We start from the raw sequence: 20,801 nt of genomic DNA, 5'->3' as shown, positions 1-20,801 counted from the left end.
TGTGCAGAAAGATAGATTGATCTGAAAAAAATTAAGCTGATTTCCATATTAACACAGATGGTGTAAAAATCTGCAAGAATCGAGAGGAATTATGATTTTAACATGAAGAGATAAACCTAGAAATAAAGTTAAGAGGGGGAAAAAAAAGAAAAAAAAAAGGAAGGAAGAAGCTGTCAAAATTGGAAAAAAAGCTGAAATGGATTTCTTATGGTTATTCCATATTGTATAAATGTATACTGTTTCAGATACAACCCATAATCTGTTACACACATACAAATTCATAAATGAATGCTGTATGTATACTTTTTTGTCTGTTCTTAGTAATGAATCAGATCCAGTTATTGGTGGGTCCCAGAATGAACTGTAATGATCAATAGAGTTGTTCTCTGCCAGATGATACAGATAGAGGTTATTTTACTCTACAGAGGAAGACAGGCTATATAGCTATATATCCTCTTATATATATGATAGCCCTGTTCTGTGTAACTATTACTTCTGTCATTCCATACCTCCCAAGCCTTTCCCAAACCTATCTGCTCCAGCATCACTGTGTAACGGACAAGTTAGAAATTTAATTATTTCTATAGTCACAGATTACATTAACATTTTTGAACTTTGCTGTATTCATTTAGATTTTTAGAATTTTATCTTGCTCAGATAGTGCATTTAGTGTAAAAGTATGTTCATGACGAGAACTAGACTGACTCATCTCTTTTAGTGGTATGTTGACTACCAGATGTTGTAGGTGTATATAAATATCACAGAATAACTAATTCACTTGGTAATAACCGAAGCCATTTGAAGAATAGAAAGTCAGTGTTACAGCCCACCACCTCTCAGTCTGAGACTGGCTGACAGAGGATCTCAGATGTGGCGTTGCATCACTAGATGGCTGGGTGCGAGGCTTTCAGCGGAAGTCCCGACCCTGAATTCAGCAGTAGGCTCCCTTTTCTGTGCATGAAAACTGGCACCTTAGACTCACAAGAGCCACACGCTACAGAGAGCCCTGCCTACACATGTTCACCCTGTCATTGCCATTTCCTGTGCCTACCTGTACCCAGGATAGACAGGAAATGCCTATTTTATGAATATACCAGGATAAACCAGGACTTCCCTGTGAGCTGCATTCCCAGCTCCCTCGTATTACCAGACTGAAGTGACCACACCTGGTACCAGAAGTGAATGTACTATTTTTTTACTTAACTAGCCTTTGGTGTTTAGCTACTAGAAGATAAAATGGATATTCTACCAGTGGCAGTGGTACTCACCGTTGGCATTTAGTGCCTGAATCCCCTCTGTAACTATAGTCCCAATGTTCTGGAATAACAATAATTTATCACAGGTGAAGTAAAATTTCAGGGACAGAGACTTCTTGTTAAGAACTTCAAGTAAATGAGGAGAATGTATCAAAAATCATCATTAAAACAGGAATATAGTTTTAAAGTTTACTGTAGTCCCACTGTTGCCTGATAACAACTTCATGATGTTTCAGCAATAGTATCTCTTGGAACATTGCTTTCTGAAAGCAAAAATAATTACCACATTATTCATTGAAGAAGATACCCCTGTATTTTTCCCTTTCACACACAGCAAACATTCATTGAAAAACAAAGATTTCCTGTAGTGCAATATATTATTACAATATTTACAATATTACAATATTGCATGGTAGGTAAATATTGTCACAGAACCCACCTATATTTAAAATTATTTTCTACTTGATGTTAATGAAAATAAGCCACCACTGATTATGTTAATTTACCCCAGAAGAGTCATAGAAATTAGTAGAAAACAAAATGAAGGGGTTTATCTGTGAAGAGTTTAGTCTTCGTGGTCTTCAGAAAAGTTAGTTACATGCTCTGCTCCAAAAAAAAACCCCTGCATTTAGGCAGTGCACCTGAAACTGGTAAAGAATCATGGACTCAAAGAATGGGTTGGAAGGCACCACCCTCACTGTAAAAAATTTCTTTCTTATGTCCAATCTAAACCTACCCTCTTTCAGTTTAAAACCATTGTTCCTCGTTCTGTCACTACAGGCCTTGGTAAAAAGTCTGTCTCTGTGCTTATAAACCCCCTTAAGCACTGAAAGGCCACAATGAGGTCTCCCCGGAGCCTTCTCTTCTCTAGGTTGAAAATCCCCAACTCTCTCAGCCTTTCTTCGTGACAGAGGTGTTCCAGCCCTCAGAGCATTTTCTTGGCCCTCCTCTGGACCTGCTCCAGCAGGCCCATGTCTGTCCTGTACTGGGGACCTGCTGGACACAGGGTTCCAGGGGGGTCTGACGAGAGCAGAGCAGAGGGCGAGAATCCCCCCCTTGCCCTGCTGCCCACACTGCTCTGGGTGCAGCCCAGCACACGGGTGGCTTTCTGGGCTGCCAGCGCCCGTTGCTGGCTCACAGGCAGTTTTCCACCCCCCAACCCCCCCAAGTCCTTCTCCTCGGGGCTCCTCTCCATCCCCTCCTTGCCCAGCCTGGGTTTGTGCTGGGGACTGCCCTGACCCATGGGCAGGACCTTCCCCTTGGCCTTGTTGAACCATGAGGTTCACGTGGGCCCTGAATATTCTGAGTATGTCTAAATACATTCAAGTATCAAAATATTGCAGTTTTTTGTAACTTTCTGCAATAATTAAAATGAGGAATATGAACTGACAGTATTCCTTGTTCTCACAGTATAGGAGAAAGTAGTGCTGTGACCTTGTCTGGTAGGACTGGAAGGCGAAGGGATTAGTTTCTCTTTCCTGTTGGTTTGTCCAGAGGAAAGCAGTACATTGTTTTGTGCAATGAATAAAACATTTCCCTTCAGCTGGGGTAACCATCAAATGCCTGTTACGTTTTGCTCTCAGTTGCTGTTACTGGCTCAGGTAGGGCACTGGTGAGATGAGCTGCACTTCACCTGGTTAGAACACCCCCATATTCACTGCTCATGTTGCTGGGAGGACTTTGATATTGGAAGACTCTGCAGTGCAGATTTACATATGGTTCCATAGGCCTGGGAGTAACTGCCCATTGACGCTTTCGGATCACCAGCAGCTCCCATGTTTGCAGTAATCTGGAACATCTTTTTACTGGACTTCAGAAGGGGACGTACATCTTTGCTGTGAAACTGAGTATTTCTTGGATTCTGTGCAAGAAAGAAAAGCCAAGATAGTTAGTAACCTGTAACAGCTTTCTAAAATACAAATAAGGAACACAGATTTTGCTTCAGCTGAGGAGTAGAAGAGATAATGAATGTTATATGGATAATAAACAAAACAGACTATTTTGTAAGATCAAGAATAGAATAGGATGGTGAGAATGATGTGAGGGAGAAGGCTTTAAGAATGGGTGTATCAAGAATGAGCTAGTGGCACTGGAGCAAGATAGAACAAACTAATCCTGCACTGGAGCAGAAGTCCAAAGGCCTGTTTGGCTAGTATCTTGTTTTCAACAGTAGTGAATGCTTTAAATATATGTACAAAAGACAGAGCATCATCATCCCCTAGCCAATCAAATGGCTCGGTGACCTGAGTTGGAAGCTGCATGTGGGTACTGTGTTTATCAGTCCCTGTGGGGAAAAGTTAATAATACATCAATACCTTACAATACATCATACATTACAGTACATTTGAATCTGCAGTTCAAGAGGAGAGTTGTTTCACTGCAGCTTATTCTTTGTGAACCTCTGTAGTTAACTGAAAGGCAGGAATTTCCGTTCACTGTTGTGGCACTGGCTACTGTCACCCCAGCCATGATGTAGGAGTCCTTCCTGGTCAAATGGCTGAGAACAAGAGTTTCATGATCTTGATAGGATATTGAAAATGAATGCAGACTGAATGCAGAGCAAACAGGAATGTGAGAGCTTTTCAGCTCCTGCTGAGGCTGAATGAGAAAGATGGAAAAGTCAACATTCATATAACATAAGATCAGCCACAATGCTGATGACCTTCTACCACAATATCCTGTCTCTGACACTCGTCAGTATTAGCCTCTCAGAGAACAAATATAAAGCACAGGGCATGTGTAGGATGATCTTCTCCCTATTTTGCTCTTCCAGTAACAAAAATTTGGTCACAGTTACCTAAAGATTCTTCAAAAAGCACTGTTCATCTGCACATGCAGCAACTGCCACAATCTCATATTGTGAAATAAATGGTTCCACACTTGCTCCACACTTGTGGAATAAATAGTTCCTCTCACTCTCAAAACATTTTGAATGGGATTCCAAAGCAGAGGGGCTGAAAGACAGGTTGCAAGTATGCACGTGGTCATACTTGGAAGTTACTGGCAATCATGTCTCCTTTTAGCAGTCAGTCATGTGTATCTTCCTGTCAATCACAACAGTAAGAAGAGATCCAGTAGGAGCAAGCTTGCCTCTTAACAGTGTCTGCAGCTTGCTTCTAGCTTGAAATGGTTCAGATCATTCAGAGCTGTGTTCAAAGAAATAATGTGCTTTAAGGTAAATGTGATATTGCATGCTGACACAAAGGTGGTGATCCCACCCAACTCATCTTTGACAGTGGTGTCTGTCAGAAGTCCCTTCACACAACTGTGCTCAGCAGACATTTTGAATGATTTGGAGCTCCAGCACACAGACACTCAAGTATTCTTTTGTGGGGATGTGAGAAAGTCCCACAACAAACAAGTCAATCTTTATGTCACAAAAAAGGTAATCTGTGGTGCCTCTTTCCATATTCTTCTGCTGCCATAAGCTTCCTCTGATCACCTTGTGTTGGCTAGGCTCTCCTGGAGCTAGTCAGCAGACAACTAGCTCAGGAAAAAGAAAAAGCAGGGGCAAGGAAGTAATTTAAGAACCCAGTGAGGATAAGAACTTTTACAGGGAAGTATGGCCAAGAACAGGGAAGAGGGAGGAGCAGAGAGTACAGGACTGTTCATCAACAGCAATCCATTAGGTTGATTCCAGAGATAGTGTGAATTCTCCTAAGTTTGGAATATCCAACAGTCTCAATTTGGTTAAAAAAGAATTTGCTACCTACACACTTTGGACAGGACAAGCCATCATTGAAGATAATGTAAAAGCACCTGATCTGTGATTCTCAAAGTCAGAGGGAGTTTTTGGTGCTGCTGACAATCTGAACAATGCAATAATCTGAAATGGTTTTCAAATCCTCGCTTGTCTGAAGTGATAAAATTGAAAGTAGAATGGAGTCCAAAATTAACCTGTCCTCTAGAAAAGAGCAGTGGAAAAAAAGTCGTCTATCTTTGCACATCTCAGAAGACATTGTATTAAAAAGGAAAAAGAAATCGAGGCAGAGAATCTGCAGAGATATTTTTACTTTTCTTTTTGATTACAGTTAGCTGACATATATGATCCATTACAATTAATCTTTGTGAAAAAAATACTTCTTATGAGGCAGAGACCTAGATTTACAAAAGGGCTGTGTTACTTCATGTTCTCTGAAGTACCTAATGCCCATACTTAAATTCAACAGTCATTCACAGAACTGCTGCATAAACCTATAGGCACCAAAATACTCTTGCTGCTCAAGTCACAGGTGATAGGGTTTTTTGAAAGACGGGGGTTAGACTTAAAACTCAGGAGAAACTTAGTGTTTATAAACCCAGACCAGCTGAAGATCAGCATTACATATGCCAGAGATGTAAGGTTAAAGCCACATCTGTGCCCTTGGCATTTCCTGGTGATTACTATAGATGGTCTTCCTCTCAACACTCTGCCTCATGTACAGAACTTAACTCAGGGTAGTAACCTTCATTAGTAGACAAAACATCTGAAATTTAGGTATTGCAACACTGGAGACTGCAATATGCAAGTTCTTATATGAATCTACCCCATGTTAGAGGCAAGGTATGTCTAGTTATTTTCCCTACTAGCAGAAACTCTTCCGTTAGCACACTCCTCATGCTCTACACAAGTCCAACTGCCTTATCAAACTAGGTACCATCTGACTGACACTACAAACAAGCAATGAAATTTCAGTGTATATCTGTCATAAGTAATTTTAACTGATAAAAATGTATTAATTTAGACACTCACAGAGCAGTATGTCTTGCCTCTCATTTAAGTATCTTTAAAAAACTGCAAATTAAAATATTCTGTGTCTATATCATTTTGATCCATGAAAAGTCAAGGGATTTTTTTTTTTCGGTAGCACTGCTACTCACATTATAAAGGTTCTGTACGCTTGTAGGAGGTAGCTGAGCATTTGCACTTGCCCATGCGAACTGTCTCCCCAGTTTCCTATTGTTGGGGATTCTGGCCTGTTGAGAAGGTGGTGCAGAACAGTTTCTGATCACAGCACCACAATTTGCATTACCTGCAGAAGAAAAAACATGAGAGAAAGTAGGAAAATCACAAGGACACAGAACACACTGACTGAGGCAGGGACAGAACATAAAAACTGAGTCAGCCCCTGCCACCTCGTTCTATCTCACAAACAGAACAAAAATATTCAGAATAAAATTAGAATGTAGTAGCAAAAACAAAACCAGTTCAAAAGGGCATGGGAAAAGACAGCAACAGTAGAGAAGCAAAGAGAAAACAGAAAGGAACATAGAGTCAGGACCGAGGCAGGAAAGAGCCAAAGAGAATGTCATACACTCAAATTGTTCAACAGCATTTTGTTTGTGTCATTTTCCTCCCACCCTTCCATTTTGCCATGTAAATCTCTTTTATTTCTTTTTCTCTACTCAATCTCTTCTTTCTTCCCCATAATAATGCCTCATGGTGGATTATATCCCACTGTAGGAGGGTAGTACCTACTTTGAACAGCAGTGTGTGTTATAGGATTGTAGATCACACTGATCTTCGATCTCTGACATAAAGTTCTTGCTAAATCTTCAGTCTGGCTGGATACTTCTGGCTGGACACTAGTTGTGGTTCCAGCATGCACATGCCAAGTTTTTAGAAGAGGCGGTGCTGGTTCTCTCTGGCCTTTCCTGGTAGGTAAAGTCACAGAACTGGAATTTGGAAGAAGTGGCCTGGATTCAGACTGACTTTGTGGAATGTTTTCTCTCCGCACTTGCTCCTTTGGATGACTATTTAATTTCTTTTCCAGGATCATCTATAGAAAGAAGTTGGTTAGACTTAACACAACTACACAGCAGAGGAACAAAACAGAAATAAAGGGAAAGATTTACAAATAACTGCTATTTATTTCACAGGATAGGTAATAAGTATAATTTTAAAATTAATTTAGCGTTGGAGAGAGGATGGAAATAATAAGGATTGGGTGAACAAGCAATTTCAATATATCCTGAGGGAGAACACCTCTAAATAAAATGGGCATTAGCCTTGGAAAAGACAGAATCTATATGCCCAAAAGGTTAACACTATGTTGTTTCTTACCATCCCTTTCCAGAACTTTGCAAAGCTGATTTTTTAATGGTCAAAGCAGCATTCATTCCGGTTAGTTCATAGTTATTTCTCACCTAACTCTACTACACACTATTATCTAGCAACAGAATCCTTGCCAAGGTTTTGGGTCTTGGTGCAGACAACCTGCTCTCAACTTCCTGTAATCACAATTGTTCCAAAATTTGACACCCTATCAGTAAGACTATTCAAAACTATTCACTTAGTTTCTTAGCCTTGTACCTGGATTAGCTGTGACCAATCTATTGACATTTAGAATATCTTTTCTACCTGTGCTCAGTATTCCCTTGACTAACTCATCTGCTCATGACTCCTAACACTCTATCACATGTAGAGTTTAATAGTTTCCTTCTATTAAAGACCTTAGAAGAAATTTTAAGTAGGTTCAACTTTTAAAATTCAATTTTATTTTTATTTTCTTCTATTTTAATTGTTGTTAAAAGAAGTGATAACACTTTTCCTTTCTCTCTGGGAAGGTGGACACCCTTATCAGTCTTTCTCAGTCTTGGATTTTATAATCTCTGAGATTCCTTTTTAATCTTCTCTTCCCACCTTCATTCTTTCCAACGCTTATTTTACTATGTTTACATTCCAGCTACTGCTCTTCTCAACATCCTCCAGTTCCTTTGCCTCATAACATGGCATTTACATAACTAAGTCAAAACCAATTTCTCCTCCTGAAGGTTTGATTTACTTCCCCTTTTGCTGCTCCTCATATTTCATTGTTGGAGCATTCGCTCCAGCTATCCTCCCCCTACTGTCTCAACACCACCATCCAGATTAGTTCAGTCTTATAACTAGTTCTGATTTGTGTTTATCTTTGTTCTCTCACATCTTTAGACATCAAACATTCACAGAATCATAGAATGGTTTGGGTTGGAGGGGACCTTTAAAGATCATCTAGTCTAACCCCGCTGCCTTGGGCAGAGGCATCTTTCACTAGAGCAGGTTGCTCACAACCCCATCCAGCCTGACCTTGAGCACTTCCCATGATGGGGTATCCGCAACTTCTCTGACCAACCTCTTCCAGTGTCTCACCACCCTCATTGTAAAATTTTTTTTTCCTTATGTCTAATCTAAACCTACCCTCTTTCAGTTTAAAACCCCTCATTCTGTCACTACAGGCCTTGGTAAAAAGTCTGTCTCTGTCTTTCTTATAGGCCCCCTTTAAGCACTGAAAGGCCACAATACGGTCTCCCCGGAGCCTTCTCTTCTCCAGGCTGAACACGCCCAACTCTCTCAGCCTTTCTTCATAAGAGGTGTTCCAGCCCTCAGACCATTTTTGTGTCCCTCTTCTGGACCTGCTGTAACTGGTCCATGTCTTTTTTGTACTGGGGGCCCCAGAGCTGGACCCAGCACTGCAGGGGGGTCTCCCAGAGCGTAGCAGAGGGAGAGAATCCCCCCCTCGCCCTGCTGCCCACACTGCTCTGGGTGCAGCCCAGCACACGGGTGGCTTTCTGGGCTGCCAGTGCACATTACCAGCTCATATCCAATTTTTCACCCACCAGTAACCCCCAAGTCCTTCTCCTTGGGGCTCCTCTCAATCCCCTCCTCCCCCAGCCTGTGTTGATATTGGGGGTTGCCCCAACCCAGGTGCAGGACCTTCCACTTGGCCTTGTTGAACTTCATGAGGTTCACATGGGCCCACTTCCCAAGCTTGTCCAGGTCCCTCTGGATGGATCCTTCCCTCAGGAGTGTCAACTGCACCACTCAGCTTGGTGTCACCTGCAAATTTGCTGAGGGTGCACTCAATCCCACTGCCTATAAGGAAAGTGCAGCTTTTTATTTTCCTTTTGATCTTATTGCATATACCAAATGGCACCAAAAGTACTATCTTTCCTTTTCCCTGTACAACTAAAGATTTTGCCTCAGCTTTTTTTATTTATTTGCTTGATTATTGCACCATTTCCTGATTTTTCAAGTACTATTTCCCCACATTAATGCATTCGAAGTATGGCTCCTGAAACATCACTTTATTAGCACATCAGCTGCACTGATCCTTCACTTGTTCCTCCTCCTCTGTTAATTATTATTCTGAAATCTGATAGTTCTGTGTATGTGGTGCAGCATACAATGGCACTTGACTATGCTTCAGCAAAAACCCTCCGTCTGTGAAGTTATGTGGTAACGGCTTGTCTGTACACCCACAGTGTAGGTCAGAGACAACAGCAGGGTGGGGAGCCCAAATAATGCTCTATGAGCTACGTCCTGGCCCGTTCACAGAAGCCATCAGCCCATCAAAGGCCCATCTACACAGGCCGAGGGGCACAGGGATGCACTCTGGCAGGTGGGAACCCCAATCATCAGCTTCTCAACACCCTGTCTGGGCACCTGCCAGGGCTGTCCCAGCAAAGCCACCAGCCCACTGTCCAGGCATGAAGCTCCTCACAATGAGTTGTGGGGATTTCTCTGCATCACCTTTTGGGCTGAGGGTGGCAGGGGATGGAGGAGGGGGTGGCAGGGGATGGGGGCATGTGAGGGTGGAGTTTGCTGCCTAGGGGTTGGACACATTATGGGATGCAGGGGAAAGCCATCTGGGATCACACAGGACTTATTACGGGATGTTTACAATAGGAACAAAAAGCAGGAAAAAAGAGGGGTTTAGGTGATTTGGGAATGAGTCTGGGAAATAGGGAGTAAGAGGTATAAAGATGGGCAGTCGTGTGTAAATAGCTGGCTGGTCAGTAAGCTTGTCAGGCCATGCCCTGCACCTGATCAACGCAGTTTGCTCTATCTTCTTGTTAAATCCCTTTCTCTTTCCTGGAAGAGAGGCTGTCTGTTCTGTCTCTGCGTGTGTGCAGGCAGGTGTGAGTGCCAGCAGCTGGAGTCAGACCACGGGTCAGAGGGCCCACGTATCCGTGGTGCCAGCAGCTGAAGAGAGCGCAGGTGTGCGAGTCAGCACGTGATCCCCAGCAAAGATCAAGCCAGACTAGTCGGGGAATAGATCAAGTGGCCTGGGAGTGAGGGGGTGAGAGGGGGTATCCGAGGGCCAGCTTGGTGTGAGAGCACCCGTGTATCTCTGGTGGCAGGAGGGGCAGAGGACAGCTAAGGGACCAGAAGAGTCCTGGCCAGCTGCTTGTCTGCACCATCTATACCAGCAACTGGAGAAGGGCTGCAGCCTCGGGGGATGTACAGCCAAGTGCCAGCCACTGAGGAGACAGGGGTCCAGGGGCAGTTGCTGAGCAGGCTCAGTGTCTGAGACCAGCTGCTGCAGGAATCCACCCTGCACATAGGTAAATATATTCTTACGAGCAGACTTCCAACTTGCTCAGCCAGAGAAGGCAGCAGGACGAGGCTTCTGGTGCTGTTTGTGGGAGTGCTCTGTGTGCCTGTTTGTGATCCATGTGGCCAACCATGTATATGTAGTGTGTGGGTGTTCTCTGTGTGCGTGTTCCTACTGAGAATACATCTTCAGCCTTGCTACTGGCTGGACCTGGGGACATGGAACGGCTGCAGCCTCACCTCTGTTGGGACTATTGGATCCAGCATAATATATTTTCCTCTAACACAGTCTCTCTGACATCACACTTTACAGACTCTTCTTTTCCCAGGGGGAATTCAGATTTAAAGACCTCATAAAAATTATGACAGTATGGAACTGACTGATAAGAAACACCAAGCTGTAACTGTAAGCATGTATGGAAAGCCTAGGGGAATGCAAATAGAAGAAAATTACATAATTCATTAAATGTGAGCAAGAATGGCAGGTTACCTGGAGGATTAGGATTTTGGAAAATAGGATAAGAGAAAGTACCTCATATAATTTATTTCGATATTCCGCCACAGACAGCTGGATATCATCACCTAAAGGAAGAATCACATCATAATCCAGAGAGGGCTCCCTGGCAGGACAGTGAAACCTAAGATGATAACAAATAATGTAATTTACTAAGACTAAAAACAGCACCACAGATTAATATAATGTTAAAAAGGATTGTTAAATCACCTAGTGTGACCTCTAGTGTAAATAGGGTTAGAGAAAATTAAGAATTAGTTTTGTCTTTTTTTTTCTATCATGCATATAAAGAAAACTTGTGCCAAGAGCAGGTCTATAGCATCTCAGAAGACATCAGGGGAAACTGCACATTGGTATTACTCTCACCTTTTCACATAAGGATGCTGCAGAGCCTCCTCTGCTGTGAGTCGTTTATTGGGGTTAAATACTAAAAGTTTCTTCAGAAGATCCAAGGCAGGCAATGGAGTAGAGGATGGTAGTATCTCCTCAAATGTGACTCGCTGCCTAGAAGTCAGAAAACAACAATATAAGCTCCCAATGTCTAATTCAGAGTGAAGACATGAATTACAGTTCTGGGAATCACATCAAGGTGACACCTGACTCCAGAGTTCACTCACAAGTAGTGTGTCATATTCCTGGAACACTCTGAAGTGTAGGCCTGAGTACGGTAAATTCTTCTACCCCTTTCATTAGGGTTGTGTGCCTCCCTCCTAGTGCTAGGAACCTACACGAAGTGCCTAACTGGCAAGTCTAGTCTTTCTCTTGTCTCAGTGGAAAGAGTGAGAGATACCAGACAGTATCACACACAGGGAAATAACAAGTCCTCTGGACAACAAATATTTCTTTTGTTCTTTTGACAATGCAGGAAGCCCAAACTCTTGGATGTTTCAGTAGAATTGTTAAAGACCCCATAAATCCAGCCCTTAGGCCACAGAAATATATTTCTGTATAATTTGCAATGAGGAGGTGAAGTTTAAAAATCTGGTTTTGCATTTTGAAATCCTAAAGATAATTATTAACATAGTAAACATGAGAATATCTAATACATTTGAAAAATCAGTTTTAAAACATGATTCTTCCTCATATTTTAAATCATTTTCTTACTCCATGACAACATTCCTTTAGTTTAGAAAAATGATGCACCACTGAACATAGCATCTGGACTGAGTGGCTCAGAAAAAAATCTTTTCAGTTTTGAAGACTAAGATTTCACTTACTCTTTTACCTCGCTGGAGCCATCTATCAGAACTTAGCCATGCAACTTTCACATTTTTGGGGGGGGGGGGGGGGGGGGGGGGGGGCAGAAAGAAGATAGCATCCAAAGAGTAGGGCTGTCAAATAAAAGTGCATTTCAGCCAGGAATGAATGGAAAGTTCCAACTGCTGTCTTTCACTCAGAGAAGGTTATAGAAATGAGAGTGCTCTTCTCAGAGATGCTGTGGTGGGTTGGCCCCAGCTGGCAGCTAAGCCCCCACCCTGCTGCTCCTCTTTGACATGCAGCAACCCTACAACAAGGATTCGCTCAGAGGCCTGGCAAGCTAGACAGCTGTTTAATCCTCTCTGTACCCATGCCAGCTACACCAAGAGCCCCCTGGTACCCTTTGGGGTCCCTGAAGTAGCCTCTCCTGATGTAGTCCATGTCAAGGATGCACAGACCCTCCAAGTCAGTCACAATAGGACGATTTTGCCATTTATTGCTTGTTAGAGTTGCTTCAGCCTCCAACACAGATAACTGTTGGGATCATCCTGTTGCTCCAGAAATCCAGGTGGGTTCTATCCCCTTGTATCCTGATGGCATTAGGGTCACTGTGCACTAGTGTCCAGCAGAGTCTTATACTCCTGTGGGTCCAACGTGCCAGACTATTGAATCCATACAGTCCAATAAACCTGGTTATACCTTTCCTCTGCCAGGCTGGAGGCATGGCCCCTCTATTCCTAGTCAGAGCTCTCATTACCTGACTCCTGTAATTGCAAACCAGGATCAGAAGTAGGATCAGTCCTTCCACTGTGTCTGGGGAATTGCTCGAGAGCAACTGGAGCAGTCACCTTCCTGAAGGGATCCTTTTTGGTTGCCGTTTTTCCTTGCAAGTCACACGCACAAGTTTCTGGGCCTGAGATAGATGCGCCATCCCACTTCCTCATGTCCTCCCCGTGGTCTTGCAGATAGAACCAGAGGGTGGCATGCATGGTTCCCTTTCATGTCATCAGAGAAAGACTGACTTCATCTGACACTCTTGATAGCCCAGATGCGGACCTGTATGGATGAGGAGGAAAACATACTCTCTTTGAATTTGCTGGAACTTTTGGGACAGCTTTTCTACAGCTGAGGCACAGTACCATGGGGCTGTGGAGGTAGAGAGATTCTCTTTGTATTGCCAGAGCTGGCCAGCCAGTCTGTCCACAGCTAGTGCCTCAATGTCTGTACAATGGTTGTCAGGGTGCTGACATACAATGTTGGGGTGTTCTGTACAAACTTTTGACTGTGTGCACTGGACTTCACCTGGATCTGTGGAGCCCTGGTTATTGCCCAGGTTGCTGTAGATCACCTCCACCACTAATTCCCTAATGCTGGATAGCTCCCTCAGTGGTGGTCCACTTGCCTCAGTAGTTTACAGGATCTTCCTTGAGGGGACACCTTGCCTTCACACTTGACAGAAGTCACCTCCAGAGGCTTCAAATTCTTGCCCCTCTTCCAATCCCAGTTGCTGGGCTTTCTTACCCTCTAATTCCTGGCTCAGCACTGGCCCCAGTATCCTAGCATCAGAGCAACCAGGTGATAATTTGCTCACCTAGATGACAACTGTAATCTTCCCGCACATCTTGCAGCTCGTTCAGGGATAGGGACTGGGTGGATTCTGCACTCATTCATGATTTCTGTCTCCTCTCCATCTTGTTTTTGTGGCTGCTCTGCTGCAGAACTGGCTGCGTCTTTTGATTCTTCCTCCTGCTCCCTTTTAGAAGCTTCTTCCTCCCTTACTAACCAAGTTGATTTCCTCTTCAATTGTTTAGGAGCCACTGTTATTGTTGAGAGTTGGGTCTCTGACATAGCCACAGTGTCCATTTCTATGTCCTCAGGCCCAGAGACCCTTTCACCCCACTGAGGTAGGTGTAGGCCAGGCCCCAGCACAGTGTGAGAACTTGTGTCTCTTTGGCATAGACAAGGCATCCTTTCGTCAAGTGTTTTGTCACTTCACCAGGATGCCACACTTGTTCAGGTGTCCCACACCACTGGACATGAAAATCGCTCAAATTCTCCTGTGCAACTTGTGACCCATGACCCAAGTACCTCAGGGCACATCCCTGCGTGGCATTCACAAATAGTCAGTTATCCTTAGGAAAAGCTAGAATCAGATTTTTGACATATACCAGTATGAGCATTCTAGTTACCCACAGATGTTTAAGAAACTGTTGTAACAAGGCAGAAAAAAAAAAAAATCTATCCCAGGAGAGAGGAACAGGGAAGTGACATTCTTCACCTCCTCTACAAATTGGCTTTTGGATGAAAAGAGGAGAAATTGTTAATTGTCTTCATGAGATGGTTCCCAAAGTACTGGGACAGAACCAATGCAGGGCCTAAATACCAGATTAGACTTAAGGCCAGTGCTTTTATCATAACTCTCCCAGGCAAAACACAAAAAGTGCTAAACAGCACAGCAAACTGCAAAAGCTGAAAGCAGCCATTAACAAGCCCTCAAATCTGATGTACAGCAAAAGTTGTGGTGGTTTAGGCCCTGCCGGGGTCCAAGACCACTCGGCCGCTGCCCCTCCCCCACAAAGGGAGTGAAATACAAACCCCCCCGGGGCTGAGATAAGTAAAGGTTTAATACAACAGTGCAACAGCAACAAAACGAAAACCAACAATAACAATAACAGTAATAACAATGAACAGAGCAAGATATGTACCGATACAGCAGTGAGAGGAACGGCTGCACACCCCGCGCGTTCTATGGATTCTCCCGAGCTCTGGCGCCAGGAGGTGACTTCAGCATGGTATTGAATAACCTGGCTAGAGCTTCCCCCCCACTGCTGGGGAAACTTAACCCTATCCTAGCTGAACCGGGACAACAAAAAAGTGCTAAACAGCACAGCAAACTGCAAAAGCTGAAAGCAGCCATTAACAGGCCCTCAAATCCGATGTACAGCAAAAGAGAGAGCATGCCACGGAGCAGGTAAAGGAACAAATAAACCAGTGTCAAGAACAAATAAATCAATATTACGACCAGCACCAGCTAAACAGGTGTAACTACTATAAATTCCTGTCTAGTACACTCCAGCCAAATCTATTGTGATGTCAAACCCCTCTGGCCCCATGCTGGATGCCAAAAAGGACTCTGGTGGGTTGACCCCAGATGACAGCTAAGACCCCATCCAGTCACTCACTCTCTCCCCCTCAGCGGGATGGGGGAGAGAATCAGAAGGGCAAAAGCAAGAAAACCTCATGGGTCAAGATGAAGAGAGTTCAATATGTGGATGGGGAAAAAAATAGGAAAATGGAAAAAAAAAACCGCACCAAGTTGCACAAAAGCAATCACTTGCCACTAGCAGACTGATACTCAGCCAGTGTCCGAGCAACAGCTACTTTGGAGAAATTCCTCCCCACCCATTTTATTGCTGAGCATGACACTATATTGTATGGAATATCTCTGATCAGAAGGGCCAGCTGTCCCAGCTGTGCCCTCTCCCAGCCTCTTACTAATCCTCTTACCAATGTGAGGAACAGAGACAGCCTTGATGGCTACTGTGCAAGCACTGTTAAGCAACAGCTGAAATACTGCCCTGTTATCAACATCATTTTGGTCACAAATATAAAACACAGCAGCATACAAGCTGCTATGCAGGAAATTAACTCCGTTCCAACCAAACCCAGTACAGGTGCACAGCAAAAAGAAGCAACATTCAGAAATTGCATCAGGGGAAATTCCTGTGGGATGCTGTGGTCATCCACTTCCCCCTGGCAAGGTCAAACACACATGCTGTGCTGACAGTTGAATCAGCAAGGACACAAGTGTCTCAGTTCCTCAACTACCTGGCACAGATCAGTACAGAAATCCTGGCACCCCTGAATAATGCTCCAGAATGCCAGCTGAAGAAGTCAGCAAAAGTCAGCATGAAAACACATGTGCTGTTCATGTGAACAGTAAGGGACCTGGTAGAGCTTATGGTTTGAGCCACCCTAACCTAAACCAATACAAACATCAGCAAACTTCAGAGAACTCATACCACAGATAGCTGGGCTATGCATACTGCAGACTCCCCGACAAGAAGGGATGCCCTCTAGTATCATGACAGATACGGGTAGAGAATACTTGGAGACTGGTGAGTAATTTGTGAATAATCTGTGGCCATCAGACAGTGTAAGAGCATTAAGTTTACTAATGTTTACTAATTAAGTATGTCATAAATGCAGAATTATGTGGTAGTCTGTGTACGCAACTGGAGGATCCAAAAGAACCGTGACAAATATAAGGGAAAAAAAACCCCAAACCAACACAGTGAGAGTCATTAAGCAGCTGGAATGAGGCTGTCAGCCTGAACAGACTCAGGCTTTCCATGTGTGAACCATGACATCTGATACCCAAATGACTCAGGATAGGAAAATATTCTAATTTTGAGAAGTATACATGACAATAGCTTGGAATGTAGGCCCAACCTAATTTTGTTTTGTTATTCCCAGATTATCATTGGTCTTCTCATCTTTTTTTCTTTTTTTAAACTTTACATCCTTTCCCTAGAGGCAGGTGAATCTGCAGAGGGTAGATATCATTTCCAACTGGTGAACACTGGAAGGTGAACTTTAGGGGAACTTTTTGTCAACATCATACAGTAGACTGTTGACTTCTGAGACACGTTGAACATAGAAGGCTTACCGGGAACTCATGTGGTTAATAACTGAGGCCCTGTAATCTGATTGCACAGCCAAAATATCTGCAATAATGAAAAGATACTGTTAATGCCAAAATTAGAATTACCAGAGCTACACAGTTTATGAAGGAAAGCAAACATTTGACATTAACATTGGAAATTATCATAATAAAACTCAATGGGAGATCTTACGGAAGGGGGGTGGAATATCTACTTGCAAATTTTCTAAGCTGATCTTCTCAATTCATACTCATAAATTTCATAAACTTGCACTGTTATACCCACATACACAGAAGCACCAAGACATCCGAGGCCAAACAATCTGGCCACGATCACTTATGTGGGACACATAGAATGAGGGATACCAGCTACTGAATTCCTCATCACATTTGCTGGGGTTCTTTTTGACTGGTGGCAATGAACTGTTCTCTGAACATATCTGTCGTACTCGCGAAGAGTCAACAGTTGCTATGGAATGGGTTTTTTTGCTTCAGAATCTTGCTTCTTTGGTCCCCATACATCCTTGGCACAGTTGCTGCTCACAGGTTGGTTTTCATTGTTTACAATAACATTTTGAACACGTATTTGTTTTCACTTGTATGGCTACAAGAGAAAGAAACTGTGCCTGTGATATGCTGCAACCTGTGGCGAGGATACAGGACCTTCTGCTAAGGAGTCATTTGTCCTGTGGTCTTGTCTTAAGAGTGCAGACCTTCTGGTTATGACATTATCAACACATTTCTCAATTGTATTACTGAGAATGGAATAGCGTTTTTTGTTATTAGTGCTAGCTATTCTTCTAGCTCCTGTCTTGGTGTTTTCACACACACATTTCCATTAATATGTCATGCTCAGTAACCAAATCTCTAATAAAAACTATAAATAACTTTAAGCTTGAATGGAAATCTCTAAAACTGTGATGTCCTTAAACTGAAGGTAGTTATTTTCTAAAAACGATTTGCTAGCTCAGTGAGAACATATCAACATGTTGTAAAATTTTATAAAGTGTACAGGCTGTTAGACTGGAACTCGTAGAAGAAAATCGTAATAACAATAATAATAATCCTTTTTGTATTTAACATATATTTGCTCCAGCTTTCACTTCTGTGTTTAGATTTCCAGACCAAAAAGTCCAATTCACCTTCACTATGCAAGCCCCACTGAAGTATGATACTCTATTTTAAACTGTTATCCTCTTATAAGTCTCAAAAATATTTTGAAGGCCTGGTTCTTGTTTCTCTTCTAATCAAGTACAGGCTTATTGTCCTCTAACACTAATGACTTAATTGTGAAATGTTAATTTCCTTGGAAAGGTGTTAGAATGACTCACAAGAGACACCTTCTTCTTGGATCCAGCTGGGCTGCTTTCCTTCATTCTTTTAATCTCTTCTCTAAACACCTTTCCCTGTAGAAGAGTCCTACCTTCTGGGGATGGGGCAGGAATGACCCTCAAGATCTGCTCCATTTGATTCACTGTTGATGTTCCAGGAAAAAGAGGTTTCCCAAGTAGCAGCTCTCCCAGAATACAGCCAATGCTCCACATATCTACACCTTTAGTGTAGCTACAAATAAGAATAGAACAGAGTTAGGACTAAAACTTTCTGTACCTGGTATTCACATGATCTACATTAGCTTATTTTGCTAGAAAAACAAGCCTGATGACTCCTTGAACACAAATGCTCACAGGTTTTAACTACAAAGTGGGTGAGATTCTGGAATCATGAAACTGGCAAGCATAAAACAGAAAGGAGATTTACCCTACTAAAAGTCTATTCTAGGAAACATAAAAGGAAATACATTAAATGCCAGGACAAGGTAATACATACTTTTCATAGAACCAACAGTGAAGATACAAGCTGCTGTTTGGAAACAACTGACTTTTCAGGGCATAATGTATCTAGAAAGCAGTTACAATTACTTAAGTGAAGTAAATGCCAAACAATGGGTAAATGACAGTTTTGGAAACAGTCACATTTCAAGTTTAGGATACTAACCCAATCTATATCCATTTTCTTTTCTGATCAATAAGATTCTGTATATTTAAGTCAAAAAAAGAACTAAGCCTTACTAACAAGCAGCTGATTTAACATTTGATTACAGAACATTTTCTGAAGGTCTATCAAAAACCAATCCTTAAATTTGGAAAAGAGGACTAAGGTACTCAGTCAAATTTTGTAAAGATGCAGATTTAAGGGGAGAAAGAATAAGTCTAGTGGGAGAAAGGATGACAAACAGATGAGCTGCTAATGTATGTAAATGAATAATCTAAGAAGACAGGAAGGAAATGTACACGTAATGAGATTTTTATATTGCAGAACTGAAGTTTAAATGCATATTGAGAAAAGGGACTGCTGACATGACACTGCATCTGGTAACACATAAAATGAAAATATTTAAGACTTCTACACAATAAATTTTCCCAGTGGTGAAGAAATTATATAATCCCATCCCTTTGCTCATATCAAGCAGTTACCTCTGAGAGGAAAGTAAGATCTCAGGGGCTCGGTACCAGCGTGTTGCCACATATTCTGTTAGAGCAGGGTTGCCTTGATCCTCATTCATCTGACATAAAGAACGGGCCAGCCCAAAATCACAAAGTTTAACAAAGCAGTCTGCATCCAGCAAGATATTTGAAGGCTGAATTGAACAAAGAAAAATCAATAAGCTTTTTACTCTCTGAATGGCAGATTATTATCAAGGTTATTCTACTAGTCTCATTCTTTTCATAGTTTTCCATTTAGTGTTTAACAGAAAACTTGAGTGAAGGATAAAGACTATGACTGAAATATACCTTCTGATCTCTGTGAATAACATTTCCTGAGTGGATGAATTTAGTTGCCTTCAGGAGTTGGTAGAGAATGTAACACTTGTGGATATCTTTCAGTAAATTCCCCTTCTTAATCACAGCATGTAAATCTGTCTCTGTAATATCAGTAATATATTTACATCAGTAAAGGGTTACCAAGTTGTGAATGTGAGTTCCTCAAAGCAAGGCCAGAATAGACCATTGTCCAAACTGTAATCTTTCAAGTGCATCCTCAGCACACTAACAGTACTAACAGTACTGCAATCCCTCTTATTATCAGTTTGACTTGCAGATCATGCTACAGTAACTGTTCTATGATCACATACTTTTGTCATAATAAAATTGCACAGTCTCTCCCATATGCAACTCTTCTGTCTCTACAAGCCTTCTAACTTGTTGCTTACTACCATCTTTCCTTCATCTCAACCAGCCAGTTCTCATGTAATTATTGCTCCTTTTAAAGTTTCACTGCTATTCCCATCTAATCACAACTGATACACATAAAAACACCTGCAGTGCTCCTACTTCTATGTCTACTTATATGAATATTCATGTAAATCATCAACACACTACTATCAAAGTAAGGAACAAAGATAACTCATAAGAGAGGCTGTATTTAAATGGCTGATGCAATGCTACGTCTCACCCATGGACTCAAAGATGAGGTAGATGTCCTTGTCATTCTGAGCTCGGATAACATCAAGCAACTTGATGATATTTGGATGTTCTCCAAATTCCTGTAGAGGGAAGACACCCAACTGTTAAAATCAAGTGTCTTGCTTGTGAATCATAAAAAAAAAGGACAATAAGCTATTTTGGTTCGTATTATTGTCTAGAACAAACTTTAACATGCTATTTCCTTCATTATGCTTCCACTGAAATAAATTTTAAAAAGGATTTAAGCTTGCTCCACAGTATGAAACCAGCCAGTTAATCTAAAAAAAATAATTTCTGTTGTCTGAGACTTTAGTTCTAAAAATTCCTCTATACCATTTGAGAATAAAATCCAGTCAACTTTGTGCACCTCATATTTCCTACACAAGAATTATTGTGGCAGAGAAAATAGAATATC

At 42.1% G+C, this 20,801-nt stretch overlaps 1 protein-coding gene across 1 annotated transcript; it reads right to left on the bottom strand.

The window, feature by feature from the left end:
• Positions 1-1,383: 1,383 nt before the first annotated feature.
• MAPK15 (mitogen-activated protein kinase 15) lies at positions 1,384-20,466 on the bottom strand. The gene is made up of 10 exons (XM_074819223.1): positions 20,376-20,466; positions 19,715-19,845; positions 19,397-19,560; positions 18,346-18,485; positions 16,929-16,986; positions 11,429-11,566; positions 11,081-11,186; positions 6,715-7,015; positions 6,117-6,268; positions 1,384-3,117 (listed from the first exon to the last, which is right to left on the bottom strand). The coding sequence occupies exons 1-10, from the start codon at positions 20,377-20,379 to the stop codon at positions 2,911-2,913; spliced, it is 1,401 nt and encodes a 466-aa protein (XP_074675324.1). The 5' UTR covers positions 20,380-20,466; the 3' UTR covers positions 1,384-2,910.
• Positions 20,467-20,801: the final 335 nt, after the last annotated feature.

This window comes from Strix aluco, chromosome 1 (genome assembly GCF_031877795.1).
Source record: "Strix aluco isolate bStrAlu1 chromosome 1, bStrAlu1.hap1, whole genome shotgun sequence".
Classification (NCBI taxonomy): Eukaryota; Metazoa; Chordata; class Aves; order Strigiformes; family Strigidae; genus Strix; species Strix aluco.
Note: the sequence above shows the minus strand (reverse complement) of the source record. Positions and strands in the feature narration are given on the sequence as shown.

Excerpts from the sequence above, each read along its gene's own strand:
- MAPK15 (XM_074819223.1), bottom strand. Across the intron at positions 19,561-19,714 it reads TTATTCACAGAGATCAGAAG|CCTTCAAATATCTTGCTGGA; the intron begins GTATATTTCAGT and ends TGTTCAATTCAG. Across the intron at positions 11,187-11,428 it reads CAGCATCCTTATGTGAAAAG|GTTTCACTGTCCTGCCAGGG; the intron begins GTGAGAGTAATA and ends TTATCATCTTAG.